Source organism: Pecten maximus, unplaced genomic scaffold (genome assembly GCF_902652985.1).
Source record: "Pecten maximus unplaced genomic scaffold, xPecMax1.1, whole genome shotgun sequence".
NCBI classification, from domain to species: Eukaryota; Metazoa; Mollusca; class Bivalvia; order Pectinida; family Pectinidae; genus Pecten; species Pecten maximus.
In genome coordinates this window covers 21040-41314 of record NW_022979202.1, presented here as the reverse complement: position 1 = coordinate 41314, position 20275 = coordinate 21040, and the positions used below count along the sequence as shown (strand labels likewise).

At 36.3% G+C, this 20275-nt stretch overlaps 1 protein-coding gene across 1 annotated transcript; it reads right to left on the bottom strand.

Moving 5' to 3' along the window:
* Window positions 1–1806: 1806 nt before the first annotated feature.
* LOC117318328 lies at window positions 1807–2667 on the bottom strand. Its single transcript, XM_033873328.1, has one exon. It carries the CDS (start codon window positions 2665–2667, stop codon window positions 1807–1809), a length of 861 nt encoding a protein of 286 aa, XP_033729219.1.
* Window positions 2668–20275: the final 17608 nt, after the last annotated feature.

The following is a 20275-nucleotide window of genomic DNA, read 5'->3' as shown; positions in this document are numbered from 1 at the left end:
CGTTTCAATCACCGTAGCATCAGCATACTTCGTGTGCAGAGACTTATTTTGGCAGAAACTTTCCCAATTCACATTTTGAAAGACAGAAACATGTCCTCAAATACTCACTTTCTTAAACTAAATACTGTCATGTAAGCCTATAATAGTGATTACAACTGCTGGTACAGCCCTTTTTATTTTATTTTTGTATTATTGTCTTTGTTGTAATCGAAAGGAAACATTTGAAATTTCATTCAGATATTATATTGTACTCTAGATATTTATCGTGACAGTTTAGGTATTTTCTTTTGAAGTTTACTGCTGGAGAGAAAGCTTGATAGAAAGTGATATCATTGTGATAATTTGCATTTAATTGACTGACATCAATCTTACAACATAATTTTCATAACATATCTAAGTAAATACTTTTATTTAGAGTGAAGAGTGAGTTAAATCATTTCCAGAAATAATTAAAAATGATGTAATTTTGCATTTTTTTTTTTGTTACTTGTTGCTTATATAATTATCTTTCCAAACTTGAATAAAAAAAGATCATTGGTCAAGCTTGAAGTAAGTTTTCCCCCCTTTTTTTCAGTGAGGGAAGGAAGCTTAAGTGTTCATGCAAGGAATTTATTTTCCAATAGCAAATTATCTCCCCTTAGTTTTTGTTTGCTAAATGTGTCACGCGTGAAATGTGTTTTCCGGTCAAAAATGTCGCTCACGCACTTTCTCCCCCATGAGAATTTTAAAAAGTTGGCAAGTATGTAATATTATTGATCGTTTACGTACAGGTACATATCACAGGACCTTATTTAAACCATAATTTTAGTTCCGTTTTTTTTGGTGATAAAAAAACATACAATTAAGTTCATCGTGACTTATCATAATTAATAGTTTAAATTGAACAAATGACGAGAAGATAGTTTATGTACAACATTTAATCATATTCATATCATCACATATAAATCTAATACACATAATACTATTACACTCCATACATACATCCAGTTATCTATCTATAATCATCATACTACATAAAAACAAAAACATGTTTGGCATATATGGGGTAGACTCAGCCTAACACTTTTAATGGTACTATTCCCTCTCTTGGTTTAGGCAGTAAAATTGTGTAGCTGTGCAAACAAAGTTTCACAGATTACTACCAATTGTATAGCAGACTATACTGTGGCTGTGCGGACTGGCGGCGACAGATTACCACAGTACTGCAATATGGTTGACAGATTACATTGTAGCTGTGCAGGTTTCCCATGCGACAGATTACTACAATATTACGTCCAAATGCAAATATATGATCCGTAGCTGTACAAACTTGTTGTGACAGATTACTACGTTTATAGTATTGCAAACCTAATCCAGAGGAGGAATAGCACCTTAGCCTGAAATTATCATTATATAATTAGTCCCTACCCCTTCTACTCAGACTGGCAGGCACATTGGGCTCTAGACCAGATGTAGGCAGGGTAGCTATGAGACATATGCATATAGCTTATAAAATGCCTCTAATATCAAATTATAAATAATATATGAGTATTTTTGGGAAAGTTTTTATGAGGAATAGCCATCCCTCTTAGTATCCGAATGAAAACAAGGCCATAACTCGGATATGTCATGTAAATGATTTAGCTGAGTACCCCAAAAATGCTATAATAATGTTAAGATTATAAAATATATTTGTATATACATTTGTACTGCACCATCAAATAGTCCTACACGCAAATACACAATATAGTAGGAATCTAAGTGTAGCCTGTATTCGTCCACTATAATGTTTGTAAAACTTAATGTTGTGTCGACCAAAACACGGTTCTATGGATACGTAGCTGTCAGTGCAATTTGAGCGTCCCTGATCGTGGATTGTGGTGTTCGTATGTACCTGCAATAAGCGTCCGAGGACCACCTACCCAGCACTTTGATAAGATGGTCCTCGATATGCACTGCTGCTGCAGATGTAGCTGCTCCTATTCGAAAGGAGTGCCCATTGTATAAGTCAGAGTTTATATTTAAGCATTCCAGTACATGCCGCAGTTTAGTAATGAAAACTGTTCTAGTCAAGGGTTGTCCGCCGACTGTCACAAATAATGGGTCTTTTGGGGAGGGCGTCTGCCGTTGGCGACTTTCCATATACTTGCTACATACACAATGCGGGCATACAAATTTGTTCGTTTTAAAGAGCTTCAACGTGATTCCTTCTCTGAAAGGATCCGTTTTCGACTTTTTCAAATATAGAAGTACATAGTCGTTAGCGATTGTCATGTCCTCTACACAAAGATTGTCGTTAGAGTCAAAATTGGATTTCACCGTAAACTCGCCACATCTCAAAAACCCAAAAAAGGCTATTGTACAAGCAGTTTCTAACATGAGGTCACAAAAGGAGTTCGAGTTCTTACGCAAATAACCACATATATTTCTTAGAATGTTAAATGTAATTGGATATCTTGGTTTAACTGTTTTCACGCGCCCACGTTTCACCCCTCCAAGGACGGCCTGCATACGGGCTAGATTAGCATTACTAGGGTAAGGTATGTCTTTCTGTAAGCACATAAATCTAATTCCACATAGGTATAGCTTGATGGTTGCGTAAGAGAGGTTGCTATTGTGGCAGTGGGCCACAAAATAGATCAACATATCCTCTGTGACAGACATGTCACTGTAGTTCACACAAGCCATAATACCTGACATCAGGAGGAATTGAAGAAAGGTTTTGAAACCTGTGCTGTATGTTTGCCTTGTACTTGGGGCTATAGCATTCTCCCACAAGCCGTCTACAGTTCTTCGGAGTTCCACAAGATGTCCTTCGGATGTGGCACTTGGCATGGAATGTAGTCTGCTTCTGGGGCTAGTGTGCGGAACCATGCCATCTGTAAACGAGACAGAGAGTCAGCTATCAAATTAAGTTTGCCAGGTACATGTGTAGCCATAACCACAAAGTTATTTCTAGCTGCGCACATAGTAAGACGCCTCATGAGTGGCATGATATGCGCCGATTTCGAGCGGCCTTTATGTAAAATGGCAACAGTCGCGATATTATCACACATAAACATGATTCGCAAGCCTTTCCATCCGTGTCCCCATATCATGGCTGCCACGACTATGGGGTACAACTCCTTGAAAGCTATGGATATCTCGTCCGTGCTATGATCATAATCCTGTGTATTCGGTGGCCATGCCTGAGAGAACCACTGTCCCTGTAGGTAGCCCCCGAATCCTCTAGTTCCAGACGCATCTGTGTACAACTTGATGTCCTCTGTTGTAGTTATCTGTAGATCATAAAAAATGCCTACTCCGTTCCAGTATTGCAGAAAAGTTAACCACATTCTAATGTCCTCCCTACATTCGCTATTCAGTTTGACATGGTGGTGTAGGGCTTTCACAGTAGTCGATAACTTAATGATGTGTGATACGAAACTGCGTCCTGGGATAATAACTTTACTGGCAAAATTTAAATGACCTAATAGTTGAAGAAGTTCTCTCTTTGTACACGACTGACGGTTTTGAAATGATCGGAGTATCTCTGTATCTCGCTGAAGTTTGTCTATCGGCAGTCTAGCTTCCATTTTATGAGAGTCCTGAATGATACCTAGGTATTATATCACTGTGTTTGGTCCGCAGGTCTTATGTAGAGCCATCGGTATATTTAGGCCATTGAAGATGACATACAACATAGACATATTTCTGTCACCACATTTTCCTGGTTCTTCAAATGTGATAAAATCATCCAATAGATGTAAAATATGGTCAATGCCATAATTGTTTCTAGCAATCCAGCATATGGCTGTTGAAAGATTGTCAAAAATCTTGGGGCTGGACCGGCACCCAAAAGCTAGCTTAGTATAATAGTAGAAGCTGCCCTTCCAACCTATACAGCACAAGTGCCACTGTGATGGATGTATAGGCATTAACTTAAATGCGTCCGATATATCTGTTTTGCACATTGTAGTATCATTACCGAGTTGTTGGATAAGATTGATTGCGTCATCAATACGGACATATGATAAGGAACATTCTTCTTTGCTAATTAAGTCGTTGACACTAGGGTGTTGTTCATCCTGATGTGGTGACGAAAGGTCTACTATGAGCCTTGGTTTCCCTGAATACTTTCCATAGGAGACACCAATGGGACTGACTCTACAAGAGTGAAAAGGCAGTTGTTTGTATGGTCCACACAGAAATCCTTTGCTTACTTCGCTCTCTACGAGTTTGTCCACAGTTATATCATTATTTATAGCTGACCTCAGGTTCTTACATACTTTGGTTGTCAGTTCTATATTTGTTATCATTGTGTCGAAACCATATGTCAGTCCGTCACATAAATAATTGACAAATTTGCGATCCGGATGTTCAACAAGTTCCTTTCTCAATCTGTCTATATTTATGGGTGTTGTGGCTTTGCTGGAGTTGTCTTTCTCCACTGGTTGATGAGGTAGTCATTGGGCCTCGTCACTGCGGGATCTTGCATTTAAGTTCTTACGGCACGACTTGGCTCCATGGCTGGTAGCTTTACATGTGTGGCAGATGTGTTTGAAATGACATCCTGTATCATAGTGGCATTTCCCATCATTAAAGTTATTGCAAACTTCAACTCCATCTATTTTGATTTTTGGACGTCCATATTTGTCCGTGTCCTTCGAGTTCGATCCTTGTGGTGAGCCGTTATATTGTTGCTGTGAGTTTTTCCCTGACCGCCTATTCTTTTGTTGGGGACAGAATGATGTGGAGTGAGTTGTGGACGAACATAATTGACATGCGTTCACTTTAGCATTGCCAACCTGTAACCATGCTCAGGAGTCCATTATCTTTCAGGCCCCAATTAACTTTCTGGTTATTATCCCTCAGTGCTGTGGCTGCTTTTAGGGCAAACTGGCAATGATAATCATAGAATTTCTGGCCATATATGTTGGATATTTCTATGATGTGGGCCTCGTAGATCTCGAGCTCTCCTCTTCTTTCTGGGAATTTCCCACACATTTTCCGTTTAAACTTGCCAAAAGCAGTAATAAATTCCGAAATGGTCAGTGATTTGTTTAGTCTCTGGTCTTCACTGTCGTTCGTGTTAATGTATATGCCCCTACGTTGGTGTTCTTCTGACCGTTCAGTGTCGTACTTTGGTATGAGGAGCGAGGCCAAATTAACGTAACGACCCTCAAGAATTTTCTTTTTATTAGCGTCGGACACAATATCAAGATGGGGAATACTTTCAGATGATATGCCACAAGCTATGTACCCACCTTGTACTCTGTCCGTTTGTGAGGTTCCCTCTGTGTCACGTCTCATCGCGGCGTACGCTGTTGATAAGTTGTAGCCGGATTCTGTTGCGTCATGTCTCGCTAGTATTCCTCGTTGGTCGTCTCGCGACCCGATCAGTGTCATTACGGTTTGTTGAAGACCCATGACGGTCTGTTGCATGCTCTGCATAGATGCCAGCATACTTTGAATGACGTCCGTATTTTGAGCACTGGGCGCCGCCATGTTGTTTTCTGTTTGAGCCGCCGTTTCCGGTGGGCTGGTATTACTGCGCGATAGTGGCGGACTTGTTGGCGTGCTGTTAGCTGGTCGCACCTCCGCGTCGCAATGTAGTCCGCCGTCTGTCCTTGCAGGGTCTGGCCCGTAATTGTTCGTGGGTTCAGTCTGCATAGGGTAAGCGATCGGACCATCGATTTCGTGCACGTTCTCGGGCTGGGAATTTGTTTGACTCGTGATGACGGAGTTTGATCTTCTCGCGCTGCGTCACGCGTTTTCTAAATACATGTTTTTTAAACCAGTCTTGGTGATGCCCGTATTAGGCGCAATAATCCCTATTTTCTCCAATTCTGTCCTTAATTGCGGCACTGTCCAATTTGCAGGGTTTGAGGAGTCCCATGGATTGTTTCTGGTTGTAGATCTGGATCTACGGCTAGCCATGGTAGGAGCTAAATCTACAGTTCAAAATCCCTCCTGGGCTACCGAACGCAAACTCAATTTAAGTGCGATGGTAGGGAAACAACTCACATATCTTTGGCAATAAATTCCGTCTGTTCAGTCCAGGGTCCTTAACTATTTTTAGAGTTCCGACAGACTTATTGGCAATTCACGTTCAATATTCCATACGTAAACAAAGGATTGTTTAGAAAGTTGTCTATGACTGCAAGTCCTTTTGATTCACACACTAGAGAAGTATCCTCGTTCACAGCACATATGACATGTTCAGAATATCGTCCATCTGCATAATAATACCGTTAAGATGTTATATTGCTATGATTTGATCCAGATTATGAAGATTTTTTTGAGACACATTTGAGACGTCTTTCTGTTACTGAGGCTGTAAACACAATGGCGTCCCCTCTAATTTTCTTAACCAATCAGAGAGCTCTACTGATGGTTACTATATATTTAGGATTGTATCTTGATTGTGTACATACTAGATCCAAAAGAAGTTATTCATTACATTATATCTTTAAAAAATCCTATAACTTCTGATTTCATCTACTTCTATATATATAACTATTTTTAATCAGGTAGTATATATCTATGTTTGTTCATTTAAACCTGGCTTATTTTCATAAGCCTCAATAAAACTTATTAGTAAACTCGCAATAATTTAAGTGTATTTTTTTTCTTTTATTTTCGTTTTTTCGGTTATTTTTTTCTTTTCTTTTTGTATTTGTGTAATTATCGTGAAGTGATTGAGATCCTTGTGATTTTACTTTCCATTCGTGTGTCGCAAGTCATGTCTTCTCTTAAAACAGGAATTAGAAAAAAATATACCAGCATGTTCGGAGGATTACGAATCCTCAAGTTTGAGTGGGTTGGTATACCGCTAAGCAATTGCCAGGTGAGGAATTACGGTCCACAAGCTTATAACACCTGTCACTGCACCACAGGTGTCTGTGATTTCTGGCCCTCTAATCGGTAGCCGATAATTACTTGTGAGTTCACGCGTTTGGTTTCCATGCACTTCAAAACAGTTCCCAAGATATGCTTTTACAGGTTTTACGTAAATTGAGCTTGAATTTTGTCAAGAATTGCGTTTACATGTATACTATAGGGAATACATTTTCAACTTGTTGAAATCGAACACATTATTTTTGGAATTCAGTGAGTTCCGTTTTCCCTACAAGTAAAACAAATTTGTATCTCAAAATTTTGCCTATAGAATAATTAACCATAGTTGGCTCATTCACATACCCACGATGTTGAAAATTTACTCTATGAATCCTGTCTGGGAGTTACTAATCTTTCATGAACACGTGTCATCAGTTTCGGACAATTATCAGAAAATCACATATAGTGGTATCTTCAAGTGGATTTGCTATAATTATGATGCAAGTCGTTACATGTTATAAACGGCCCGTTATTCATTATACATGTAACAAAGACCCGTTGAAATAGAAAATTATTCAAATTTTTAATGTTAACGACACGTTATAATAGAAAATTAGTAAGATGAACACGCTGTATTTAGCCCGTTATAATAGAAAATTAGTAAGATGCTACATGTTATATATGGCCCGTTATAATAGAAAATTATATGTCCCTGGTTTCGGTAACACTTGTTATATGGGGATAACATGTGTGAGTTTGTACTTATCCCGATTCATCTTATCTTTACCGAAAGTGGTATACAGAGAAAGAAAATATTTATTCAACAATTGCCTTCGGAGGTGTTATATACGGTAATAATAAAAACTATATAAACATATCAGCGTTCTTCCTTTAGATTTCCTAAAATATACAGTAATTATCATCTTTAAGAGTTGCTTTCCTCCGTTTCACTCCGAAAGTGCCAGTCTTCTTTCACACCTGTCCAGTCACCCATTGTTAATTACATGGACACCTGTGCTTACTGTTTTCTTTGAGATTATCATTTTAAACAGTGAAGTGTATCCCCTAACCGAACTTCCCACTGTGCGACTTCTTCAGGAAGACCAGTCATATACACATGTACACATTACCTGTATGTTACCAGAAACATGGACACAAACACACATCAGTGACGGCTGACCGAGTTTGGCTGGGTGGACCCGGTCAGACGCTGGAGCTGTCACCTGTACACGTGTACCATTACCTGTATGTTACACCAGTAAACACACTTACCTTTGCAGAATATCACGCCCATATGTCTGTATAAGCATAGCTATAAGCAATTACACTGTCGTTATACTTATTAAAAATTATGTCAATTACTTTTATCAGAGACTTGTATAGGTATATACAAAGCCAATAAAATGAAAATAAAATAAGAACTATATGAGAATTCTGCTGATAAAAGCGGGTCCTCTATATACTCCCTACACGTATATGTACATAGAGAATACATGGTCAGTGTCTTAAAATATAAGCTGTATTTTGGCGAGGGTAAAGAAAGACAAAAGTGGCGAGCCTTGGCGAGCCACTTTTGTCTTTCTGTCCCGAGCCAAAAATACAGCTTATATTTTAAGACACTGACCATGTATTCTATTTATCCTGCAACATTCATACAAATAATCATATAAACTAATCATTTTGAAGTGAAACGGTGTCAAAAATGACAGAAATATGTTCGCCTTTTAAACGTAGTTTCACTTTGAAGTAGGTCAGTCGAACTGACGCACGTGCTAAGATTCCAAAATACAGCTGTTTTCCGTCACTGCCGTATACAGCAAAAATATATATGGTGGGTGTATTCCGACAATGCGGTGGCAGTTGCAGGATAAATATATATATATATATATCAAAAACCAACACATATGCTCGACCGCTAGTACGGACGGAGACGGCGTTTATTCAAAAATCGTAAGTTAAGTACATTAGATCAGAGACCTATATACTATATAGGTCTCTGATTAGATACGTCTCAATGTTTCTCCTTTTCATTCCCTCTCACAGGTTGTCGCATTAAAATCCTAAAAAACCAAGCGCGCCACCCAACCTGAAACCTATTTATAGGAGAATAGGAGGTGTACCAGCCCGACAATGCTTAAGTTTTTTTTTTTTTTTTTTTTTTTAGCTTGGATTTCTAACCATTTAGCGACACCCAAACATGCCCCTATAAATGCAATATATCTACTGTATGCAAAATTTCCATTTTGCCGTACTACATGTGCGACGTTCTGAGCTAGAATGACTACCCAACCTATACCCGATCTACACCTAACCCATGGCCCTATCTGATTGGCTATTGCCAATGCACGAGACAGACAACCTGTCAACATATACTCCGTGTATTCTCCGAAACCGGGAAAAAGATATACTCTTAGCACACTCTTAGCAGCAAATAAATGCAATGTATCATTGGTTACTAGAACGTGAAGTAAATTATCTTATGTCCTTATATGGAAATCAGTTCAACCTGAAATATAGGGAGTCGACATGTGACAAAAACTCTATGCACATTCCTGAACACAATTTACTATTAATCGAGGGTATGCAGGATATACAACTCGGATTCGGATATTTTGCAATTTTAAGCAATAACTGCGGCCTTCGTTATTTATTTAAATTCAAAATATCCTCGTCCTCGTTGTATATCCTACAACAATACACGAATCTTCGTTAATCATTTCTGAATTATTAGATACAACTCATAGCGTCAATAGCTTTTAATTATTGAACATAAAGACATAAAATGATTCATCCTCAAGATAATTTCATTTGTATCAAGAACAGAGACAGTGTAAACATCGGTTCTGTACAGGCGAACAATAGGTGAAACACTATAGGTAGAATTTATCTTAATCTGAAAAATATCCTCTAAATTTTCACATCCGCATGTTGTATTCTCAGAAAAATTTTATCTTTTGCTCTTAATTTGAAAATTCATATTTTCATTTTGTTAATATGGAGAAAGAGCAATCGTTAGCGGCACGGTAACAATCACAATACATACAAAGTACATTTTGTATATAAAATCCAGCAGAAGATTTAGGCAGTAAAATGGTATACACCGTCCATATTTTCAAACTATCACGCAAATCCTGGCTATACATTTTGATAAAATAGAATAAATTATTGATGCAACAAGAGTTCAATTCATTGTAATTGATGTATTTTCTGAAACGTTATTGTTTCTCAGTAAAGGTACAGTCCATATTCTGTTCAGTCCTGAAGCGATATTTGTTGTATTTTGTCTGTATGAAACAATAAAAGTTAACACTAAATAAAAGGTGGAAAATGCATGAAAAAAAAAATTACACTTCTGGCACGGTGCTAGTAAATGTACATGTATGTTTCATAGAAAATGACTAGCGACGACGACTGCCATTTCCTAGTTACAAATAGTAGTTTACTAACTACGATGTAAGTATATAGGATTTCTTATCCTTTTTATATCAATGATAACAGGAGCGTTCTTCTTTATTGATACAAATATATTGGTCATCTCTTTATTTCAAAAATTCAAAATGTATTCTGAAAATGAGTCAGATATTATCAGTGTCTCATTTAGCATATCAATTACGAAAATTCAATGCACGCTCAGTTTCTAACAAGTTTAAAAGCCTGCAAAAACTTTAATAACAAAGCCCGAGGTAATGCTACACCCTATCACTCTTTATCAATTCACTCAGACTCCGCCCATCAACCAATTAGAGTCGGCGCAACAATAAAAAATAGCTTCTTACGAATATAACTACAGTGGAACTTCGTTAACTCGAACTCGGAAAACTCGAATACCCCGCTTAACTCGAAGTACCTCGTCGGTCCCGGCCGAATTCTCTCTTTATCATAGTAAAGAAAACTCGGAAAACTCGAAAAACTCGGATAATACGAAGTGAAAATTTGGTCCCAACAATAAAAATCCTATTTGAAATGATCGAATAACTCGAAGTATAATTTTCGTCGATCGGTGGTAAACGCCGACATATTTTTTAAGAGCTAAATTCCGTTTGTAATACTGAACATATCGGCACCCCTAACCTACATGCTATTATAAGTTCAAGTTCAAGTTCAAGTTTTATTTTATTTGAGTGTCACATTTCAATACAATACTTGATTAAAAAATGTACATAAGAACAATAAAATACATATTGACATCCAGCCATTATTGGCTTATGAGACACTAATTACGATTAAAATCTATTAAAAGCTATCAATTATGCTATCCGTTATTGTTAAATTATACAATGATTAAAATATATAGATTATCAATGTCACATACTTATTTTTTGGAGTTCAGAGACTAACACTAGTCTGTAATAGTTATGCTATTATAAGTGTTCCATAAATTCATGAAATTGTCGGTTGAATCTTATAACAACAAGTCTTGGTGATAAAAAGAATTGCTTTACTTACATCAGGTAATTTCCTAAGGCGGTCGCCGATATTAGTACACACGATAGTCAACAACTCATCTACCCGCTTGCTCAAGCGGAACTAATCTCTGACACACCGGTAGATCTACCCGGCTGATGTTTTTACAGGTGTAGCAATGAAACAGTCACCGGCGCGTATTAAATCTTTAAACTGTTGAAACAATAGCGTAATTACTGCCGAGGTGTTCAGAGTACAACTGTAACGGTCAGTGCTGTCTATTAAATCGGATAAATACAGTAACAATTTATACGCACATGTTCAGCCCAACTTCCGGTGCTAATACACAACGAAATGGCGTGGTTATCAATAAAAAATAAGTAGGTCTATCAAACAGTATTTTATATGTCCAATAAATGTAATGGTTCTGTTAATAATATAATGTTAGTAATATTCAAAACCATCTGTAAGAACTGGTTCGTCCGCCGTCCTGAACTATACATCATCACAACCCGAGATGAAACACTTTAGAAGCAAAACACTTATGAACCATATACGATAAAATGTTCTTCTAAAACAATTTATACTTTTATTTCATCTTTAGTGTATTGCTTGTCTTGCAAACTACCTTTACACGTGTTTCTGGAATACGGCAATACGTAGAGGATCGCTACTGTACACAATAATAACTTACGCTCGGGAAAAGACAATTGTTTGAATGCAGACTGATGTGATATCCGATTAATCAATGGATTTTCATGGCTAAGATTTTCATGTTTTTTAGTGGTTCTTCCCATGGATTTAGGGGCCAACGCTAGATAGTGATCCACAGTATTTAGTGGACCACTGTGTCTCGTGATATCTAGTAGACCGCGGTATCTGGTGGTCCGCGACATATCGTCATATAGCGTGGACGTCCGCGGTATACGCTGATCCGTCGCGGTATTGCGTGGGTTTCTTGTCCACTTGTGGACATTTGAGTGGACAGCCTCATTTTGTCCGTGATATAGCGTGGATTTAGCAATGGCCACTCGAGCTGTACTGTAATGCTTTGTTGATTCCTGGGAACAGGTTTTGTTTTCTTTTATCCATCTATCTATCTATAAATATATATAATAACCCTGTTTATTTTTTTTATTTTTTTTAAAGATGAAAAAAGAGTAAGTCTATATACAATGTATATGTAAAAACAAAAAAAGCATAAAAATCTGTAGCATAATGTTTGAAGTTGTATCCTTGTGTTGTTGTGCGAGAATGAGACATATTGAATTGGAGGCTTAATGTATCATCATTTTCTTCTATTTTCTGTTAAGTAATGCTTGCAAAACTGTTGTCAAATGAGTATTTTATCAATAACTGTAATGTAGTAACGTTGCATTTTTGATAAAATGCATATGGCAGTAATAATGCAGCAAAATATCACTTCACTTTATCCTCGTTTCAATTGGACCTCAACCGAAAATCGACTGATTTCAAATGCAGTGAATAGAAATCACCATTCTGATTGGTCAAAAAGAAAAGTTATATCATCACTCTATATATTGATGAGATAGTGATGATATAGGTTTTTATCAAGTTGATAGTTTGTGATATTTCCCTGGTAAAAATGTAAGTCTGTTGAATATTAAAAGTTGATATGGAATTCTTTGCACGCCTAAAATATCTCAGTTCATGGTAGAGATAATTGATATGGGGTTCTGCATTGCCAATGCAAGCACAACATTTGAATAAATTGTGTAAAACTTTCAAACTTACATTTATTGTACCAAATAGCATAGAGTAAATTGATATCAATTTTATTAAAAAACAATTGTAGAGATTTTACCAACTTTGGCGAGAAATCATTGTAACAAGAGATATGTGAAGACATTATAAAGCTTACAGAAAATACACTACTGTTGTCATGACAAAACAGTTTAATTAAGGGTTAACTGTAATATTGTTTTTACGTTATTGAGCAATAACACAAAAAACTGGGGTGTACTCTGAATAAACCGCGAAGCAGTTTATGAAAAGAGTACACCCCAGTTTTTTGTGTTATTGCTCAATAACGTAAAAAAAAAATTACAGTTAACCCTTATAATTTAATTAACAACGATAAGAAACATTTTCATTAAGTTTAACATGTTTATTTTGCTCCAGATATTTAAAAACACATTGATAAATACAAAATCCCGTGAACAACGATTACTCTGCTACTTCCGGTATAATTGAAAGTAGTTCCTTTTATTTTTTTTATGTTATGAGATGATAACATAATTTTTTAAGCCAATGAAAATGCTTGTTACAAGCAAAATTAAATTATTATATACTGATCACCCTCTGTACAACAATACCATGTTTTAGATAGATACAACTTGTCCTTTGAGATGGATCGTCCCTTGGCAGACTAAACATTACTGACTGAAGACACGCATGTTGTTATACATGAAGCAACCTATGTCATAAAGTGTTCAGCTCAGCGGTGACTGATATACACAAGGCCTAATGGGCTCCAGCTCAAAAAGATATACATCAGATTGGCAACAACCTCTCTCTTAAATAACCAGTGCCTGTATGTCGCTGTATTGTTAAATGTGAAACACCGTGCTGTGATTTTACTCATGGGGAAAATTTCTAGAGAAAACTTCAAAAGTTTTAATTAGTATAAATTACCACATGTAATCGTAGAAGAATTTACAATCCAAAGCTATCAGCAATTCATTACAATCACTGGATCTATTGCTGTTTCATTAACCATGCTAAATGTGGCAAGAAAGAATTAAGGCATATATATAGGTAGGGTTGATTGAAGCAGATTTCTTTAAACATGGTATTTATTGCTTTTACTTCTGAAGCAGTATTTGTCTGATCAACAGATTGGAGTCAGTATTTGTCTGATCAACAGATTGGAGTTGGTATAGGATGTTGTCTATATGATTTATAAAACAATATATCTGATATATATATGGCATTCTTTACAGAGACCATTAAATTAGCAGACCATATAAGGCAGGTTTAAAAAGCAGTAGTTGGTCTGATTAACAGATTGCTGTAGTAGGATGTTGTCTATATGATTTATAAAACAATGTATCTGATATTCATATGTCATTCTTTACAGAGACCATTAACAGACCATTAACAGACCATATAACAGATTATTTTGACCTCAGATATGGCAGGTTACAGCTGCACAATTATCAGCCTTTCCATAAAAAATTAACAAAATAAATGAAACTAAATTTATAATTGACAGCAACTGGAGACAGTAAAACGTCTTTGTCATATTGGATTTCCTCACATGAAGGAAAATTATAGAAGACAAAACTTGTGTGGTGGATGATTCTGGTAGCTTATTTCTCCGAGGCTGTAGGATGAGTGCGATCGTCAATTATTTAGAGCACTGGAATACCTTTGATTTGACATGAATAATCATATTTTTATTGACCAACCAAAGGGCTCCTTATATTATTAATGGAGCTCTTCCTCGGCTGGAAGATACAAGATAGCTGCCCCCACGTGTCGACCTGGATTGTTCTGACATCTTGCGAAACCAAAGAGCATATAAAACAAAGTTTCTTCTTGGTGAGATTTTCTGTAGCAATTATCAACGGAACCAATCAGATTACTGGATTTGGTTAATAAATGATTCATAAATAGGAGACTATTTGTGTCAGTACCCTCACAGGATGTGAAGATGTGAAGATATGTGAAGACAGATCACATGGGAACCGACAATTATCAAAACTAACCAATCAAAAGTGTTGTTCAGTAGGAACATGACTGTTGTCCATTCCAAAACGTTATGATCACTGTGACAATGGAATGAATGTACATAACTGAAATTTTTCAATGTTTCCCGATTTATTTCCCTTAGTTGAAACTATCATTCAAAACATTGATTTTGTAAAAACTGGAGCATCATTTCACAAAACAGGTTAGAATTAATCAGCAGTAACCTGAGCCAGAAATTGATAAATGCCTGATAAGAATAGGGACAGGAAATGCAATATTACCTTCTCTATTTAAGACAGAAACTAATTTTGGACCCTAGCTATATTTAGACTTAGATTATCAGTAAACCTTTTTCTTTGTTCCAAGTTATTTTTAAAATCTAATTTGTCCAAAAGAAAAAACAGTCTTCAGAAATGTAGCTTTAAGGTAAAGTTTGCTTCATTGGGCTTGAAAATTGGAACATGTAGCTGAGTCTCACATATTGAAATTTTGAAAAGTTGGCAAGCAATTGGTGAGGCAGAACTTGAAGTGATCCTTTAATAGGAGAAACCAGTGTTGCGTACTGCAATGAATGTTAAAATGATGTATTCCAAGGACATGTGACTATGACAGGTTCATATGATTGCATTACATTGTTATCAGCAAGACAGCTTTTATAATTCCCACTAGGATGATAATATGGAATACACTGCCCTCGATGCGTTCCTTGTAATTAATTACTCTATGTTATGGAGTACCTGGCGATAGGGGCTGTTATTTTTTTCCATCTTTATCTGTCTGCATTGTCGATTGTTTTCTTTAGAAAAGGCATTTGTATAATTATATTTTCACAATTTAGAGCACGCATCAAATATTTTGATATCTGCATGCAGGAACAGATTTGTGTTTCTCCGATTGCTGTTATCAAGGTCACTGTTGGTAAAATAAAGATTTGATTTTTCTGTGTAAATGGTTCCTTTTTTGTATTTATCACTGTACTCCAAGGCACACAGGTTATGGATGACTTCATTTTGCCATATTTATCAGGCATTTTCCCTCTGAACAACAATTTGTCACTGAATAATTTCCATTAACAGATGAGAAACAAATCTTTTTTGTTTCATGCCCAAGTGTTTTTCATTCAATTAGCTCTTGTTTGATCTGATATTCGGCATGATGAAGTTCATGGCAAAAGAGTTGAAAAAAAAAACTGGATGATATTCATAAGTTAAAAAAAAAAGCGAGGTTTAATAATAATTATACAGGTAATTAATGTAAGCATTGATCATGTTGTATTGGTTTAAATCTCAAGGGACCTTACAATAAGGCACTGGTTCCATCCATTCATCCAAACAGTATTTTGTTAACTTATTGATTTGTAATGTTACCTGTTATTCATTATTTTGTTGATTTTTGTATTTTCAGGTAAGTGTGACTTGTTGATTGCGATTCCAAGGTAAATTGTAACAGATTAGGAGGTAAAGTAAGTGACTTTTTTTGCTTGATGTACATAAAAGATAGAAAGCTCTTCTTCTATACACAATCTTTTTTTATAAGGTCATCTGACCCGAAGGTTCAGGATGACCTATTGTCATTGTGCTTCCTCTGTCATCATCCGCTGTCCACTGTGGGTAAACTTTGCACATTTCAAACTTCTTCTGAAGTTCAACTGATTGGATTGAGCTGAAACTTGCCTGGAATGATCCTGAGATGGTCCTGACCAAGTGTTGTTATTTTTTGGGTCGGTTCTATATTCAAGATGGACATCATGGCAGCCATCTTGAAAAACACATTTTATTTTTCTTCTCCAGTTCCACTGGTGCCATTCAGCTAAAAATTGGTGAAGATGTTAAGGAAAGGGAGCCAACAAAAGTGTTGTTATTTTTTCGACCTGGTAAAAACTTTGACATGGCAGCCAGTTTGTTCCATGATTGCGCAATCATGGTTTTCCTGAACAATTGACACTTATTTTAAACTTCTTAAGTTCCACCTGTGACATTCAACTCAAACTTCCCAGGCTACAATGATCTTGAGATGCAGGTTCTGACCAACTGTTGTTATTTTTCTTGCTAGTCCAACATCCAAGATAGCGCCATGGCCAACAGTATTACTATACTTGCTTCTGAGTATGTAAACGACAATAGTACAAGGGTCTTAATAGAGTCAGATGACGGTTAAGGCTAGCTGTATTTATCCTCAAATAGAACCCCCCCTCTCCAATGTAAAAGTTCAATACTGCATTTTTCCAAAAAATAGACCCCATTCCTTAATGTAAAAGTTTATTACTGTATTGATATCCTCAAATAAGCCCCTCCCTTACTGAATCCTCAAATATGCCCTCTCCCCTAGTGTAAACATTAAGTACTGTATTATATCCTCAAATAATTAAGCCCCATCTTCTAGTGTTAAAGTTTAGTACTGGTGAACTATATCCTCAAATTAGCCCCATACATTAGTATTAAAGTTTAGTACTGAATGTATCCTCAAATTAGCCCCATACATATCCTCAAATTAGCCCCATACCTTAGTGTAGAAGTTTAGTACTGAATGTATCCTCAAATATGCCTCATACCTTAGTGTAAAAGCAGACCTGCCACATACTACAATTTTATCGTAATTATTACGATTTTTGACCCTGATTTACGATATAATGATTTTGATTGTTATTTTACAATTTTTGAAAAAAATCGCAAAAAAATCCGGAAATCATACCTTTTCCAGCTCCTCATATTATACTCTCCAGGAAGTTCGAGCGAGTCGTAGTCCCTTGAACGTTTGAAATGCTAGGTGTCTTATTATCAGTACATACAAGCGCAAGTAGTGTTGATATACATCATGCATTTTGCACATTGTGTACAGTGCATTCCGCTTAATCGGGTTGCCTATTTGCGGGGGCTTTTTACCCGATTAACCGACTTACCCGATAAGCCGAAATGCACGTCGCCATCTTGGATTTGGTCCGTAATGGTTGTCAGACTTGGGTCGATTTTGGATGAAAATATTTGCGTTATTATTGTTAATAAACGGTGTTTTTGTTTGTGCTTTTACTGATGTCAAATTGTCAGATTACTATTACTTATTGTATAAAAATGTGTGTATTAAAATAACAAAACCTTAATGATTTTCTTATTCGCGGCACAGTACAATCGTAGCACCTCAAATCGGGGGGGTCATACCCGTTTCATCCATGTGTTCCTAATTTGACATACGATCTAAGGACTCGCCGACAAGTACAGCTAAAATCATTTATGTTTATCATAGAGACATTCTTATGTTCACTTTGAAGTTTAAAATACTCCATATTATTTCCAATTACCAAAGCACAGAGATCGGAGAAACCGAGTTTATTTAGGTGGTTTCCTGTGGTATGAATTTATATACGAACTTGACACTGGCAGTCACTGATAAAACAACACGAAATCCAATGTAATGTTTTTATTAACCAGTTCTAATCCTTACCTGAATAGGAATTATGAGCTAACGTCGGGCGTCTGTCCTTTAACTGCTCGCTACTGATTTTTAACTCACCTGTGTACCGGTGTCGTCACATTTCCCCGTGGCGAACCCCTCTTTTTGGATTCGCCACATACAGTAAGCGGTGATATCAATCGATCTGTAGCAATATCAGACCCAGGTCAAAACCTATTGTTTTGGTTTCTGCTTCGAAGATTTTACATCCCAGACGTAAAAGTTTAATTGTCTAGTCGCTTAATTATGCTTTTAAAACCCCATTACGTTTTGCCTGCTGCTGACTCTAAAAATAACATTTAATTTTACCCACAATTCTTAGTCGACTTCCTGTTGGGGGGAAAACCACACGAGGCAGAATCAACAACAACACAGTTCTGAACATGACAAAACCCCGACATAACATTACCGTTTAAGGTAATATTTAACCGTTTTTTTGACATTTTAACCATCAAAATTACACTATTTGTTGATAAATGTCTAAAACTTAAAGAAATACGCGATGACTTTCGTGAAAATCGGAGCATTTCTATTTTTTGTCCCGATTGTTCTATTCGAATAACCGAAAAATACGACTTTTCCAACCCAATTAAACGAATTTTTTTAACATGATTTAAGAGAAAATGGTTTTGGTTTTTGAAATTTTACCCAATTAAACGAAATACCCGATTATGCGTTACCCGATTAAGTGGAATGCACTGTACTTGTAATATTTCCATTGCACATGGTTGAATCGATGACGTCAAAAAACATACAAGTCACACTCCCCTACCATTTGCTTATTACTATTTTTTACTTTCAAAATGTGGCAGGTCTGTAAAAGTTTAGTACTGAATGTTTATCCTCAAATAAACCCCGTACCTTAGTGTAAAAGTTTAGTACTGAATGTTTATCCTCAAATAAACCCCGTACCTTAGTGTAAAAGTTTAGTACTGAATGTTTATCCTCAAATAAACCCTGTACCTTAGTGTAAAAGTTTAGTACTGAATGTATACCCTCAAATAAACCCCGTACCTTAGTGTAAAAGTTTAGTACTGAATGTATCCTCAAATAAACCCCGTACCTTAGTGTAAAAGTTTAGTACTGAATGTATCCTCAAATAAGCCCCATACCTTAGTGTAAAAGTTTAGTACTGGTGAACTATATCCTCAAATGAGCCCCATACCTTAGTATTAAAGTTTAGTACTGAATGTATCCTCAAATAAGCCCCATACCTTAGTATTAAAGTTTAGTACTGAATGTATCCTCAAATGAGCCCCATACCTTAGTGTAAAAGTTTTGTACTGGTGAACTATATCCTCAAATAAGCCCCATACCTTAGTATTAAAGTTTAGTACTGAATGTATCCTCAAATAAGCCCCATACCTTAGTATTAAAGTTTAGTACTGAATGTATCCTCAAATAAGCCCCATACCTTATTGTTAAAGTTTAGTACTGTACTATATATCCTCAAATAAGCCCCATACCTTAGTGTAAAAGTTTAGTACTGTATGTATCCTCAAATAAGCCCCATACCTTAGTGTAAAAGCTTAGTACTGTATGTATCCTGAAAAAAATATAGAAAGTTTTGTATCATATTTATATTCAAATTAGCCCCTCCCCTAGTGTGAAAAGTCCAGTATTGAAATTATTGAAATTGAAATTATCCAATATCAGAATTAGCATGCTACATACAGAATCTGTGGTTTAAGTATCATCAAGTCAGAAAGTCAAATTATACATGTCAAACCTCACTTGTTTTATTTCCAGCTTAATGCATTGTAGCTTTTGACATTTGAACATACCAGGGTTGGGTTATCAGTAATCACAGAGATATCTGTAAGTTAAAGAAGCTTTGATTATATATATTATATAGCACCTATTTCAACAATGTAAATGTACTTAAGTTGGTAATTAGGCTTTTCAAAATAAT